Below are 16,301 nucleotides of genomic sequence, written 5' to 3' on the forward strand. Positions count from 1 at the left end.
AACATACCATGCTCATGGATAGGAAGAATCAATATTGTGAAAATGGCCATACTGCCCAAGGTTATTTATAGATTCAATACCATCCCCATCAAGCTACCAATGACTTTCTTCACAGAATTGGAAAAAACTGCTTTAAAGTTCATATGGAACCAAAAAAGACCCCACATTGCCAAGACAATTCTAAGCCAAAAGAACAAAGCTGGAGGCATCATGCTACCTGACTTCAAACTATACTACAAGGCTACAGTAACCAAAACAGCATGGTACTGGTACCAAAACAGAGATATAGACCAATGGAACAGAACAGAGTCCTCAGAAATAATACCACACATCTACAGCCACCTGATCTTTGACAAACCTGACAAAAACAAGAAATGGGGTAAGGATTCCCTATTTAATAAATGGTGCTGGGAAAATTGGCTAGCCATAAGTAGAAAGCTGAAACTGAATCCTTTCCTTACTCCTTATACGAAAATTAATTCAAGATGGATTAGATACTTAAATGTTAGACCTAAAACCATAAAAACCCTAGAAGAAAACCTAGGTAATATCATTCAGGACATAAGCATGGGCAAGGACTTCATGTCTAAAACATCAAAAGCAACGGCAACAAGAGCCAAAATTGAAAAATGGGATCTAATTAAACTAAAGAGCTTTTGCACAGCAAAAGAAACTACCATCAGAGTGAACAGGCAACCTACAGAATGGGAGAAAATTTTTGCAAACTACTCATCTGACAAAGGGCTAATATCCAGAACCTATAAAGAACTCAATCAAATTTACAAGAAAAAAACAAACAACCCCATCAAAAAGTGGGGAAAGGATATGAACAGACACTTTTCAAAAGAAGACATTCATACAGCCAACAGACACATGAAAAAAAATGCTCATCATCACTTGCCATCAGAGAAATGCAAATCAAAACCACAATGAGATACTATCTCACACCAGTTAGAAAGGCAATCATTAAAAAATCAGGAAACAACAGGTACTGGAGAGGATGTGGAGAAATAGGAACACTTTTACACTGTTGGTGGGGCTGTAAACTAGTTCAACTATTGAGGAAAACAGTGTGGCGATTCCTCAAGGATCTAGAACTAGAAATACCATTCGACCTAGGCATCCCATTACTGGGTATATACCCAAAGGATTATAAATCATGCTGCTATAAAGACACATGCACACGTATGTTTTTTGCAGCACTATTCACAATAGCAAAGGCTTGGAATCAACCTAAATGTCTATCAGTGACAGACTGGATTAAGAAAATGTGGCACATATACACCATTGGAATACTATGCAGCCATAAAAAAGGATGAGTTCGTGTCCTTTGTAGGGACATGGATGCAGCTGGAAACCATCATTCTCAGCAAAGTATCTCAAGAACAGAAAACCAAATACTGCATGTTCGCACTCATAGGTGGGAATTGAACAGTGATATCACTTGGACACAGGAAGGGGAACATCACACACTGGGTCCTATTGTGGGGAGTGGGGAAGGGGAGTGATAGCATTAGGAGATATACCTAATGTAAATGATGAGTTAATGGGTGTAGCACACCAACATGGCACATGTATACATATGTAAGAAACCTGCACGTTGTGCACATGTACCCTAGAACTTAAAGTATAATTTAAAAAATTTAAAAAAGAATGGCTGTTTTGTGAATGACCACATCTACTAGTAACAATGGGATGGTTATCCCAAGTGAGTCAGTAATACCAAATGAGCTCTTTCAACCAACCGGATAGATTAAGAAACACATTCCATTCCCCGTGACTCTGAGCTCTCCTGTTTTGTTTTTTTTTTTGAGACGGAGTCTCGCTCTGTCGCCCAGGCTGGAGGGCAGTGGCGTGATCTCCACTCACTACAAGCTCAGCCTCCTGGGTTCACGCCATTCTCCTGCCTCAGCCTCCCGAGCAGCTGGGACTACAGGCACCCACCACCACACCCGGCTAATTTTTTGTATTTTTAGTAGAGACGGGGTTTCACTGTGTTAGCCAGGATGGTCTCGATCTCCAGACCTCGTGATACACCTGTCTCGGCCTCCCAAAGTGCTGGGATTACAGGTGTGATCCACCGCGCCCGGCCGAGCTCTCCTGTTTTACCTCTTCCCTATCTCCCTCTATGGGTTCTCTTCTCCTGCTCAGTCCTTCAAAATTGCTTTTTGATGGCTCACACCTGTAATCCCAGCACTCTGGGAAGCTGAAGCAGGGGGTCACTTGAGGCCAGGAGCTTGAGACCACTCTGGGCAACATAATGAGACTTCATTTCCACAAAATAAATTTAGCCAGTCATGGTGACATGCACCTGTAGTCCCAGCTACCCAGGAGGCAGAGGCAGGATGATCACTTGAGTCCAGGAGTTGGAGGTTACAGTAAGCTATGATCACCCCACTATACTCCAGCCTAGGTACTCTTGTCTCTTTAAAAAAAAAAAAAAAAGTAAAAAACTCTTTTTTCCAGGATTCCATCCTCAGCTCATTGCAGGGTAATGTCAAGCAATCTAATGGTTTCAATTACCACCTTTATGTTGTTGACTCCAGAATGTACATCTCTACTCCAAAACACTTGAGTTTCAGATTTCTATATCCAACCACACTGGACACATCTCAATTTAGATATCCCCTCAGAATGTAAAACTTATCATATCCAAAATCCTCTGAAAGACAGGATTTAACTCTGATTTCTCACCATCACCTTCTTCCAAAACTTGCTCCTCTTCCTTCCTGTATTTCCTATTCTAGTTGATTATCTTATAATCCACCAGTCCATCGTTGCATCTCCAGGGCATAGACCAGTGCTTGGCATATAGCAGACATATTCATTTTCTGAAAAACCAACTGAATGAAAAAGTACATGAATTTTTCTTTATCTGCAGCTTCACTCTGGCTGTTAGCTCTTACAAACTCCACAGCACAAAGACTCAACTCAATTCTCTGACATACAGAAGAAAAGCAACTGACAAATTGAACACGCTTCAAAAATAATAGTGCCCCATAAGAACTGCAAAGGAAATCCATGCTAATTCTCTGTACTAATAAATCTAGTCCTTCACTCATAGATATGAATGTCTCCCCGAGAATCATCAAATACTTGAAAAATACCAACAGCATAAAATAGAAGAACCAAAATGCAGAGTTAGAAAAAGATAATTCTGAGAAGCAGAACAGAACTTTAAGAATCAGAGACAGTGAAGACAAGATTTATGGAAATTAAAAATACAATGAAAGGAAATGAAATAAAAATATTAGACGGATAGGATATATAACAGAATACAAATAGCTAAAAACAAAAATGATGATACAGAAGATAAGACTGAATACATGTCCTGAACGTACAATAAAAGGACAAGGAGGGTCAGGCGTTGTGGCTCACACCTATAATCCCAGCACTTTGGGAGGCCAAGGCAGGTGAATCACCTGAGGTCAGGAGTTGCAGACCAGACTGGCCAACACGGTAAAACCCCGTCTCTACTAAAAATACAAAAATTAGCCGGGCATAGTGGCAGGTGCTTGTAATCTCAGCTACTCAGGAGGCTGAGGCAGGAGAATCACTTGAACCTGGGAGAGAGGTTGCGATGAGCCAAGATCACGCCACTGCACTCCAGACTGGGCGACACAGTAAGCCTCTGTCCCAAAAGAAAAAAAAAGGACACGGAGGTAGAAAATGAGAGGCAAGTTAAGAGTTATTGTAGAGAACAGTTAGAGAACATGTCTCATAGAGAATGGAAAACAGTGTGGCAGATGCTGCTGGTTATCTATCTGCCTACTTGCTACCTACTCTTCTCTTTTTCCTTACTAATAGAACCCTATTTTTGTTTAGAGTGGCAATGTGACCAGATTAAAAACTACATTTAGTCAGCCTTCCTTCTAGAAGGGGAGCTGATATGACGTAAGTGGAAGTCTGTGGGGGCTTCTGGGAAAGTTGTGCTTTCCCAATATAGGCTCTGTCCTTTTCTCCTTGTTGCTTTCTCTTTCTCCCTCCCTAGAATGCAGATGTGATGTCAGATGCAGCAATCTTCTTGTAACCATGAGGAAAAACTCTCGGCCTTGACATCCGAGGACTGCCAAATCAATGCCAGCAACTACTTACGTGGACATCTTGTTTCAAGAGAATTAAAAAAATAACCCCTGATTTGTAAAGCCAATGTTTAGTTGCATTTACACACAACCCCAATTGACACAAAGAGAAGGGGAGGGGAAAAATAAAGAACTACTCCGAGGCCCTGACCCAAAGAAAGGCAAGGGTCTTCAGAATGAAAGAGTCAACTGAGTGTCACACAGATGGGGATGGGAAAAAGACATGAAACACAACTAGATGCCTATTGCTGATATTGTGGAATTCCAATGATGAAAAAAATACCCAAAGCTTCTAGGGGGTCATCAACAAGAATCAGACTGGTAAGAGACTGCTCGTCAGCAAACTGTTAGAAAATCATGCAGCAACACCTGCAAAGTTATGAGGAAACATGGGTTTTTGATCCTATACTTAGACAAATCATGAATTCAGTATGATAAAATCAAGATTTTTTGGAATGTAAGAATTCAGAAATAAAACAGCCATATGATAAATGGAATCATTAGCATGTTTACTAATAAGAAAGAACTGAAAGTTCTCTACTTACCCAATCTTTCTGGTTGAGTTTAGCTGCTTCATTATATACTTCAATGGCAGCTTTATGTTTTCCCAAAAGAAATCTGTAAAAGATACATTTTCCATAATTATTACCTCAAAATTCTTAGAAGACTAACCCTACTAGTCCCACATTTTACTCATATTTCATCCAGCAGAGAATTCTAGAAGTCTTTTCTCCATGAGCTGGTTGTGCTGGTTTGGTCAGTGAAGCTGCTATACACTAACAGCAGAAGCTCTCTTAGTAGGGATTGCACTGGCAGCTGTTCCAAGGCCTTGGTCTCATTCTATAACAATTTTAGTGAGAGTCTTGTGGAATTTTTCTCCTACAATGTACTATAAATGCAGACCAAAAAAGAAATAAGCCAAATGATATGCCATGTTAAGCAGTAACTATTATTACTTATCATCACCCATTAGGGACATGTCCTTTCCTTCCAAGACTAAGTCTCTTTCCTTGATATTGGATCCTGAGTTTAGAGAGAAACAGGGAAAACCAAGCTCCATGCAAAAACAACACAGGTATGAATGGCAACGTGGCTAAGAAAGGGGAGATGGGAACTCCATGGAACAAAGGACTGAAAAGGGAATACCTAGTAGTTTATAAAGACCTTTGAGATTCTTTCCATCTAGGAATCTTTAGGACATTCACTCAACAAATACAGATGCTCCTCAACTTATGATGGGGTTACATCCCAGTAAACCCACTGTAAATGGAAAATACTGTAATTCAAAAATGCACATAATACATCTACTCTACCAAACATCATAGACAGCCTAGCCTATCTTAAGCATGTTCAGAACACTTACTCTGTTCCATGGAGTTCCTATCTCCACTTTCCTAACTACATTTGCTGACAGTTGGGCAAAATCATCTAACACAATGCCACTTTTATAATAAAATGCTGAATATCTCATGTAATTTACTGAATACTATACTGAAAATGAAAAACAGAATGGCTGTATGGGTACTTGAAGTACAGTTTCTACTGAATACATAACAATTTTACATCATTGTAAAGTTAAAAAATTACGTTAAGTTGAACCATCCAAAGTCAGGAACTCTCTGTCCTTACTAAAAACTTACTGTGTGATAGATATTAAATGTTAGAAGAGTAGATGAGAAAAATTCCAAGGATTGCCAGTAAGTTTAGAAGACTTTAGGGTACAAGGTGTCTCTATTTACATGATAAATAATATCGGTTCCCCCATCAAACTAGAATGCACAGTGTTTAAAACACTTAGTTCCTTAACACTAGTTATCTCATTTTCTCAAATTTCAAACTTAATCCATGCTCTTTAGAGTGAATCCCATTATACCTATTAAACCATTCCCCACTTGTGTATCAGGCTGATGTGGCTGTCAGCAGCAAGCTGTACCTAAGAATGCATTTTACACTGTTCTCTGTGAGTGCCCTAGGGCCTCCAGGTTGCTAATACTCACAAAGATCTCGCCACGTGCTTGAGGTTATCAGCACTCTAAGGGCTTAGAACTGTACATGTCTGGAAGAGTTCTAGGGATTCTTGGATATTTCCTTCCAGGTGAAATATCAATGCTGCCAAGAAACAGAAAAGACAAAAAAAAGTAAAACCATGTTCTGGGAAGAATGGAGCCTGGGGTTAGAAAAATTGGAGAAAAGAAAACTGGGAAACCACATCAACTAAATCCTTTGGACAACTGTATCCTTAATACAATCAGATATGACTTCAGACAGGCTGAAACAACGACCAAAACTGTTGACAAGCTAAACTCTCTTTTAGTAAGGTAACTCAACCCTACCTAATTCTCTCTCTACTCCCACGATCCATCACACAGATAATCAGTTCCTCTGCAAATTATCACACAAACTCTTCACATTAAGAACATTTTGGGGCTTCCCCATCAGATGCTTCATTTATCATAATTGACTTCCAACTGATAGTTTTCAGACTGAACCCCCAAATGGGGCAAATGGAATCAATACCTCAAATTCAGCACGGAGATTCTGACAAAGAATACAGTAACATTTTACACTTCGGTTGTCAGTATAACAACCAGTTAGAACCAGAGGTTTTTCCTAGGCCTATGTTTTCAGAAGAATTTATCAGACACTGAAAGTCTGATACTTGTGACACTGGGAATAAGAGCAATTTTTGCCATGATGTCCTAAATTTGTCAACATCTTACCAATTATGTCAGAAAATTATAGGTTAATCTGAAGACTACAAATGCAATGAACGGTAAACAAAACCATTCATTTACACCCAAGAGCCAAAAAGAAAGTTCCTGGAAAAACTAAGAATGCTACTTATGCCACTAAAGAGGAAAATTTAAGTCAGGGGGACGGGTGCAGTGGTTCATGCCTGTAATCCCAGCACTTTGGGAGGCCGAGGCAGGCAGATCACCTGAGGTCAGGCGTTTGAGCCCAGCCTGGCCAACATGGCGAAATCTTGTCTCTACTAAAAATACAAAAACTAGCCGGACGTGGTGGCATGTGCCTGTAATCCCAGCTACTAGGAGGGCTGAGGCAGGAGTTTTTTGAACCTGGGAGGCAGAGGTTGCAAGGAGCTGAGATCGTGCCACTGCACTCCAGCCTGGGTAACAAAGGGAGACTCCATCTTAAAAAAAAAAAAAAAAAAAAAAAAAAAAAAGTTAAGTGAGTGGTCCTTATCTTTGGTTTCTGATGAGCTGACTTTACGCTCTGCTTTATCTTGTTTATTTCTAGGCTTCTTCCCCTCATCCTGATTAACCTTACAAAAATCCTCAAGCTCTTCTTCATCTCTTTTAGCATGATTACAAGGAATCCTTCCAAAAGCATCTTCTGGCCCTGAAATCACTGTATCAGGCAGGAATCCTAAGCATCCATTCCAAAAAACACTAGCCAGAAACTAAAATATGGGTAACGATAGCAATTTTTTAACATTACTAGTCATTTCTGAAGTCAAATCCAACACAGTAATTATATTCAGATTCCATAAAAAGATTAATACTGAATAAAACCTTTCTGGAACATTTATGCTCATGCACCTGTAATGATATTTTGGTCCACAGCTGTATAAATGACAATGATCCCTTAAGATTATCTTGAAGAGGAAAAATTCCTATTGCCCAGTGATGTCACAGCAATCAAAACAGTGCAATGCATTACTCACCCACCTGTAGTGATGCTGGTATAAACAAACCTACTGTGCTGCCCGTCACATAAAAGTACAGCACATACAATTATGTATATATAGAACTTAATACTTTATAATGATAATAAATGACTACATTACTGGTTTATGTATTTACTATGCCATACATTTTAATCTTTTTTTTTTTTCTTTTTTTTGAGACAGAGTCTCGCTCAGTCGCCCAGGCTGGAGTGCAGTGGCGTGATCTCGGCTCACTGCAAGCGCTGCCTCCCGGGTTCACGCCATTCTCCTGCCTCAGCCTCCCGAGTAGCTGGGACTACAGGCGCCCACCACCACGTCCTGCTAATTTTTTGTATTTTTGGTAGAGACGGGGTTTCACCGTGTTAGCCAGGATGGTCTCGATCTCCTGACCTCGTGATCCACCCACCTCAGCCTCCCAAACTGCTGGGATTACAGGTGTGAGCCACCACGCCCGGCACATTTTAATCTTTATATTAGAGTGTACTCCTTCCACTTACTAAAAAAAAAGTATAACCGCCTCAGGCAGGTCCTTCAGGAGGTATTCCAGAAGGTATTCCTATTTCTATAGGAGATGACAGCTCCCATGCATGTTACTGCCACTGAAGACCTTCCATAAGGAGGTGGAAGACAGTGATGTTTATAATCTTGACTCTGTGTAGGCCTAGATCAGCGTGTGCGTGCGCTGGCACGCGTGTGTGGGTGTGTCGCAAAGACCTTAGATGGGTCACAAAGCACTGAATGTCAAAAAAGACAACAAGGATACATTCTGCATGTCAGTACTACCATTATAGTAGTGTGTGTGTGTCTTAGTTTTTAACAAAAAAGTTTAAAAGTAAAAAAAATAAAAATACAAAGTTTTAAGAATAGCATAAAGAGCCGGGTGTCGTGGCTCATGCCTACAATCCCAGCACTTTGACAGGCTGAGGCAGGAGGACTGCTTGAGCCCAGGAGTTCAAGACCAGCCTGGGCAACATAGTGAGACTCTGTCTCTACCAAAAAAAAAAAAGAAAGATTAAAAACCTTATAGAATAAGGACATAAAGAAACTATTTTTGTACAGATATACAATGTTGTTGTGTGTTTTAAGTATTACCCCAAAAGAGCCAAAAAGTTTTAAAGTTTATAAAGTAAAAAGTTACAGCAAGCTAGTTTATCATTGTAGAAAACATATTTTTAAATAAATTTAGTGTATGCTAAGTGTACAGTGTTTATGAAGTCTACAGTAGTATACAATAATGTCCTAGGCATTCACATTCACTCACCACTAACTCACCCAGAGCAACTTCCAGTCCATCCACAGTAAGTACTCTCTACAGGTGTACTAGTACTATTTTTTATCTTTTATATCATATTTTTACAGTACCTTTTCTATGTTTAGATATACTTACTATTGTTTACAACTGCCTACAGTATTCAGTACACCTGCTCATACAGGTTTGTAGCCTGGGAGCAACAGACTACATCATATAGCCTATGTGTGTAGTACACTATATCATCCATCTATGTTTGTGTAAGTACACTCTATGTAATGGTCACACAATGACAAAATTGCCTAACAACACATTTCTTAGAACATATCTCCATTGTTAAGCGGTGCATGACTATACTTGAACTTGTTTCTTAAATTGCCTGCTCTTTTTCAAGAACCTAGGAAAAGTGTGTTTCTCTAGCAAGAAGACAAGTGTCTTACCTTGGACATAGATAGCATATTCACACAATCCCTGAGTCTCCTGAAGCTGTTCTTTGATAATAGCCTGAAAGAGGAAGAAAAATGCTTCTGAGCAGTGGTTAAGTTTCTTCAGGTGTCTTTAAGAAAAAGTAGACATGGACAGGCCAGGTGCAGTGGCTCATGCCTGTAATCCCAGAACTTTGGGAGACCAACGAGGGCAGATTACAAGGTCAGGAGTTCAAGATCAGCCTAACCAATATGGTGAAACCCCGTCTCTACTAAAAATACGAAAGGCCAGGCACGGTGGCTCACGCCTGTAATCCCAGCACTTTGGGAGGCCAAGGCGGGTGGATCATGAGGTCAGCAGTTCCAGACCAGCCTGACCAACATGGTGAAACCCCGTCTCTACTGAAAATACAGAAAAAAAAATTAGCTGGGCGTGGTGGTGGGCGCCTGTCATCCCAGCGACTTGAGAGGCTGAGGCAGGAGAATTGCTTGAAACCGGAAGGCGGAGGTTGCAGTGAGCCAAGATTGCACCACTGCGCGCTCTAGCCTGGGCAATAAGAGCACAACTCCATCTAAAAAAAACAAAAAAACAAAAACAAAAACTGGTATGAATCTTTGTCATATCAGTATGAATCAGTTCTGTGCATTGCCATAGGTATAAATGCCATAGGTATAAACCGAAAACCTTAGATGGATCACAAAGCTCTGGATGCCAAAAAAGATGACACCAAGGATATACTCTGCATGTCAGTACTACCACTGTCTGCCTGCAAGTTTGTAACATATATGGTATGTTACCAAAGATATAGAGAAAGAGAAATACAAATGGTTTTTAAATATACACATGATGATCAACCTTGCAATAAGAGGAAAATTAAAAAATAAAACTCAGGGCCAGATGCGGTGGCTCACGCCTGTAATCCCAGCACTGTGGGAGGCCAAGGCGGGCAGATCATGAGGTCAAGAGTTTGAGTCCAGCCTGGCAATATGGTGAAACCCCATCTCTACTAAAAATACAAAAAATTAGTCAGGCGTGGTGACACTCATCTGTAGTCCCAGCTACTCGGGAGGCTGAGGCAGAAGAATCGCTTGAACCTGGGAGGCAGAGGCTGCAATGAGCCAAGATCATGCCACTGCACTCCAGCCTAGGTGACAGAGTGAGACTCCACCTCAAAAAAAATAAATAAATAAAGAACTCGACAAAATACCATTTTTCATCTATCCAAAGATAAAAAAGTTAATATGTTGAGTTGAACACCTGCCTCCACCAGAAGACCAACATGTCCCCAGAGACTTGCTCTTGACATGAGAAGACACATGGTACACACTTGAACCTGACCCACAGCCTGCAGTCAAACCCAGCCACCCAAAGCTGATCTGAAAGCCCATGAGCAATTAATAAATATCTGTTTGTTGGGGGTCACTGAAATTTTGAGATTGCATGTTAAACATCACTATCATAGCAAAAGATAACCAGTGTATGAAGTGTGGGGAAAAAGGAATTCATATTTTATCACTGAGATATAAACTGCCACACTTTGTTCAGTAGGCACTGTTAGTTGCCTACCCAACATCCCCCTGCCTCTCATTTTTATTAGCATGGCAATCTCTTACCTTGCAGGCTTCATAATCTTTCCGGATATAATGAAGATGAATCAACCAGTTCTGCTTCTCCAAAATAGGAAACTCTGGAGCTAGGTAGCATATTTTGACAAAATAAACAACACAGTCATTAGATTTTCTCCTTTAGCACTGTCCTCATGTCTAACTAACCATAAACGTACTGCAATATCTCATTAAAATTTTCATGCTATTGTCTACAAGAATATATTATCATGCATCAAAAATGTATAGACTATTAAACTAAGAGATACTTGTCCTACTACATGTTGAATACATATCTTGAGTTTTTGAAGCTTGTAATATCAGTTTCTCATCAAATAATGACTTGGACTGAAAAACATAAAATCATCCTTTGTCTCTTCTCCTCAATCTCTCCTTCCCTGGTTATAGAAAGTGAATAGAAAGACTTTCTAAAGGAGATTGCAGGAATGTCACTAAGGAAATATATCAGGGGAACTCACCCCCAATATTTCAACATAGGTTCTATTTTCCATAAGTGTCGGCCGGTTGAGAAATAAAGAGAGAGTACAAAGAGAGGAATTTTACAGCTGGGCCTCCAGGGGTGACATCACATATTGGTAGGACTGTGATGCCCACCTGAGCTGCAAAACCAGCAAGTTTGTATTAAGGATTTCAAAAGGGGAGGGGGTATAAGAACAGGCAGTAGGTTATAAAGATCACATGCTTCAAAGGGCAAAAAGGAGAACAAAGATCACATGCTTCTAAGGAAAGAGGACAACGGCAGAAAGAGGACAACGGCAGAAAGAGGACAAGGGCAGAAAGAGGACAAGGGCAGAAAGAGGATAAGGGCAGAAAGAGGACAAAATCAGAACTCTTGATAAGGGTCCAACAAAGATCATAAGGCAAAGGGCAAAAGCAAAATTACTGATAAGGGTTTATGTTCAGTGGTGCAGGTACTGTCTTGATAAACATCTTAAACAACAGAAAACAGGGTTCGAGAGCAGAGAACTGGTCTGACCTCAAATTTACCAGGGTGGGGTTTTTTCCCCACCCAAATAAGCCTGAGCGTACAGCACGAGACCAGGGCATATTTCAGTCCTTATCTCAGCCGCCTCAGACAGACACTCCAGAGCAGCTGTTTATAGACCTCCCTCCAGGAATGCATTCCTTCCCCAGGGTATTAATTATTAATATTCCTTGCTAGGAAAAGAATTTAGCAATATCTTCCCTACTTGCACATCCGTTTATAGGCTCTCTGCAAGAGAAAAATATGGCTCTATTTTGCCCGACCCCACAGGCAGTCAGACCTTATGGCTGTCTTCCCTTGCTCCCTAAAATCGCTGTTATTCTGTTCTTTTTCAAGGTGCACTAATTTCATATTGTTCAAACACACGTTTTACAATCAATTTGTACAGTTAACACAATTATCATAGTGGCCTTGAGGTGATGTACATCCTCAGCTTACAAGATAACCGGATTAAGAGATTAAAGTAAGAGAGGCGTAAGAAATTATGACAGTATTATTTGGGAACTGATAAATGTTCAAGAAAGCTTCACAATTTATGTTCCTCTGCTGCAGCTCCAGCCATCCCCCTGTTTAGGGTCCCTGACTTCCTGCAACAGAAATATATATATAAGATACTGAATATCATATCTGGCCAGGTGCAGTGGTTCACACCTGTAATCCCAGCACTTTGGGAGGCCAAGGTAGGTGGATCACAAAGTCAGGAGATAGAGACCATCCTGACTAACATGGTGAAACCCCATCTCTACTAAAAATACAAAAAATTAGCTGGGCGTGGTGGTATGCACCTGTAGTCCCAGCTACTCAGGTAGCTGAGGCAGGAGAATTGATTGCAACTGGGAGAAGGAGGTTACAGTGAGCCAAGATCACACTGCACTCCAGCCTGGTGACAGAGCGAGACTCTTTTTCAAAAAAAAAAAATCACATCTGATGATGAGACTACCAAAAATATTTTAAATAGTTAAACACAATCTTCAGAAATGGCTCAAATGAGAACATTATGCTGTTGCCCAGAAATGAGGAATCAATGATGAAAACAATCTAGTTGAGTCATTGAAAATGGCTCACGATACAGAAACTATAAAATGAGTTACCTGCCCACTGAAATCAGAAGTTTAAAATATGGTCAAATTCATTAAGAAATTACTCTTCTGTGGTAACAAGGAGTAGAAAGATCCAAATTAACCTCAGAATAGTGAAGATCTCAAGGAAGGAAGAGGGAAGAACAGAATTATGAAAAGATAGAAAGGAGACTTCAACTCTTTAATGCTTATTTCTCAAAAAAAAAAAAAAGATTTAAAGTAAACATGACTAAATGTTTTTTATTAAGCCTAGCCAGTGAGGACATGTGTGTTTATATTATTTTTTGTGAACTTTAATATGTTGGAGACAGTCCTTGATTTTTAAAAATGGAAAAGAGGCCTGACATGGTGGCTCATGCCTATAATCCCAGCACTTTGGGAGACCAATGAGGGGTAGATCATTTGAGTCCAGGAGTTTGAGGTCAGCCTGGGCAACATGGTAAAATCCCATCTCTACAAAAAAATACAAAAATTATCAGGGTGTGGTGGCGCATGCCTGTCATCCCAGCTACTAGGGAGGCTGAGGCACCAGAGTCACTTGAACCTGGGGGATGGAGGTTGCAGTGAGCTGAGATCATGACACTGTACTCCAGCCTGGGCCACAGAGCAACGTTCTGTCTCCAAAAAACAAAAAAAGAAAAGGCCGGGCGCCGTGGCTCACGCCTGTAATCCCAGCACTTTGGGAGGCCGAGACGGGCGGATCACGAGGTCAGGAGATCGAGACCATCCTGGTTAACACGGTGAAACCCCATCTCTACTAAAAATACAAAAATTAACCGGGCGTGGTGGCGGGTGCCTGTGGTCCCAGCTACATGGGAGGCTGAGGCAGGAGAATGGTGTGAACCCCAGAGGTGGAGCTTGCAGTGGGTGGGGATCGCGCCACTGCACTCCAGCCTGGGTGACAGAGAGAGACTCTCTAAAAAAAAAAAAAAGGAAAGAAAGGGAAGAGCATGGGGAAGAGAGGAAAATGACTGTAACCCATTTCTTGATGTCCTGGAACCTAAGGAGAAACAACCTAAACAAAAACCAAAAAGCTTCTACGTCCATAATATGACAGGGAGGGAAAAAAAGCTTACTGTGACTCAGACTTAATGTTGACTGAACACAAAACTTAAAAGGTACAACCAGGCATATTGGCTCACAACTGTTATCCCAGCACTTTGGGACGCTGAGGCAGGAGGATCAGTTGAGCCCAGAAATTTGATACCAGCCTGGGCAATATAGCAGGACCCCCATTTCAACAAAAAATTTAAAATTTTTTAAAAAAATAAAAAAGAAGTAATGCTGCTCATTGCTATCCAAGAATAGGGATTATCAATGGAATTTGTAAGAAGAAATTATAACACAAAGTATGGATATGACCTTACATGTCAGGAACAAGAAAAAAAGTAAAATTTTAAACAAATGACTCTTCACTTTCTGACTACACACATTCTCTTAGTAGAACCGTCCTTCTAGTTATCAGGGCCTATTTGAAATTCTAAGACTTTTGTTTCCTTTCTTCTCTTCCCCTAGGCCTCACCAATAACCAGACCTCGGCCATTCACATTCTACTTAACCACTTCCAGAATCAAATTTCCTTTGAAAAAGCCACACAAGTCACCAAACTTAAAGACATGTGAGTGTGTTAAGTGCATAAAGTGTACTGTCATAAACAGTTCTAGGGTCCAGGCGCGGTGACTCACGCCTGTAATCCTAGCATTTTGGGAGGTCCAGGAAGGTGGATCATGAGGTCAGGAGATTGAGACAATCCTGGCTAACACAATGAAACCAAGTCTCTACTAAAAATACAAAAAATTAGCCGGGCGTGGTGGCATGCACCTATAATCTCAGCTACTCGAGAAGCTAAGGCAGGAGAATCGCTTGAACCCAGGAGGCGGGGGTTGCAGTGAGCCGAGATCATGCCACTGCACTCCAGCCTGGGCGACAGAGCAAGATTCCATCTCAAAAATAAGTAAATAAATAAATATTCTGGGACAAGTGGCTTACTGAGTAATCTTGGACCAAGTCTCAACTGCATGACCTAGTCCTGTCACCTACCTACTAAAGGGAAAGAGTAAAAGAGAATGAGGCACTGAACCCTTTTGAGTTTACACTATCACTAAGTATTGCAAACCTTAGATACTTAGTATAATATCACTTAGTAGTCTAAAAGAAAATTTATAAAATGTTAATTTTCAAGTCTTAGCTGTTATTAAAATTTCACAATAAAAGACAAGTCAGGGCTAGCCATAGTGGCTCATGCCTGTAACTCCAGCACTTTGGGAGGCCCAGGTAAACGGATCACTTGAGTCCAGGAGTTCGAGGCCAGCCTGGACAAACCCCATCTCTACAAAAAATACAAAAAATTAGCCGGGAGTGGTGGCACAACCTTGTATTCTCAGCTACTCGGGAGGGTGAGTTGTGAGGATTGCTTGAGCCTGGGAGGCAGAGGTTGCAATGAACCATCATCATGCACTTGCACTCCAAACTGGGTGACAGAGTGAGACCCAGTCTCAAAAAAAAAAAAAAAAAAAAGGACAAGCCACATTTTGTGTTTTCTGAGTGAAACCTGGAGAAAAAAGTGTTCAATTTGTAAGGCAGCTCAAGAGCCCAAAGGCTCATTAAATGGAACTCTAGGGATTAGAAAAAGGAAAATCCACCAAATCCAGTGCTGAAGGTCATTTCACGCTCCTGGAGATGTAGCTGTCCAAAAGCTAAAAGAATTTTAGTTCCATCCAAGATTTTAGAGAACATTTCAGTGTACATAACTGTCCTATTACCAAATGTATGACCTGGGAAATTTATAGTTTCCTCATCTGTAAAACCAAGACGCATTCATTCAACCAATATTCACTAGGTACCTACCATATTCCAGGCACTGTTCTAGGCACTGGGAATACAGCAGTGAACAAAACTGACTCCCCGATTTCATGGAGCTTATAATTGAGAGAAGGGGCTGCTACCACACAGGATAGATAATCAAGTATGTTATACTTATGAGTGATATTTTTCTATGAAGAAAAATAAAGCAGGAAAGAGAAACAGTGCCGGGGGGGGGGGGGGGTTGTACTTTTAAATAGAAGGGTCAGGAAATAAAATACTCATCCTATAGAGTTGTGAGGATCGAATTATCTAATATATAAAGACGTTCAAATACTGCCTGGTACAAAGTAAGCCTTAAAGAA

The 16,301-nt window shown here is 40.7% G+C and overlaps 2 protein-coding genes across 2 annotated transcripts in view; one reads left to right on the top strand and one right to left on the bottom strand.

Annotated features, from left to right (window-relative positions):
• LOC117070328 (A disintegrin and metalloproteinase with thrombospondin motifs 7-like) overlaps positions 1–16,301 on the top strand; it is a 684,711-nt gene that overhangs the window by 517,556 nt on the left and 150,854 nt on the right.
• The window catches only part of LOC117070315, a 78,823-nt gene that overhangs the window by 43,291 nt on the left and 19,231 nt on the right, over positions 1–16,301 (bottom strand). Inside the window, 4 exon segments of the mRNA XM_033189270.1 lie at positions 4,628–4,700; positions 6,080–6,191; positions 9,460–9,523; positions 11,059–11,138. Coding sequence (XP_033045161.1) covers positions 4,628–4,700; positions 6,080–6,191; positions 9,460–9,523; positions 11,059–11,138 — 329 coding nt within the window.

The sequence above is a fragment of the Trachypithecus francoisi genome, unplaced genomic scaffold (genome assembly GCF_009764315.1).
Source record: "Trachypithecus francoisi isolate TF-2019V2 unplaced genomic scaffold, Tfra_2.0 Lachesis_group3, whole genome shotgun sequence".
Taxonomy (NCBI): Eukaryota; Metazoa; Chordata; class Mammalia; order Primates; family Cercopithecidae; genus Trachypithecus; species Trachypithecus francoisi.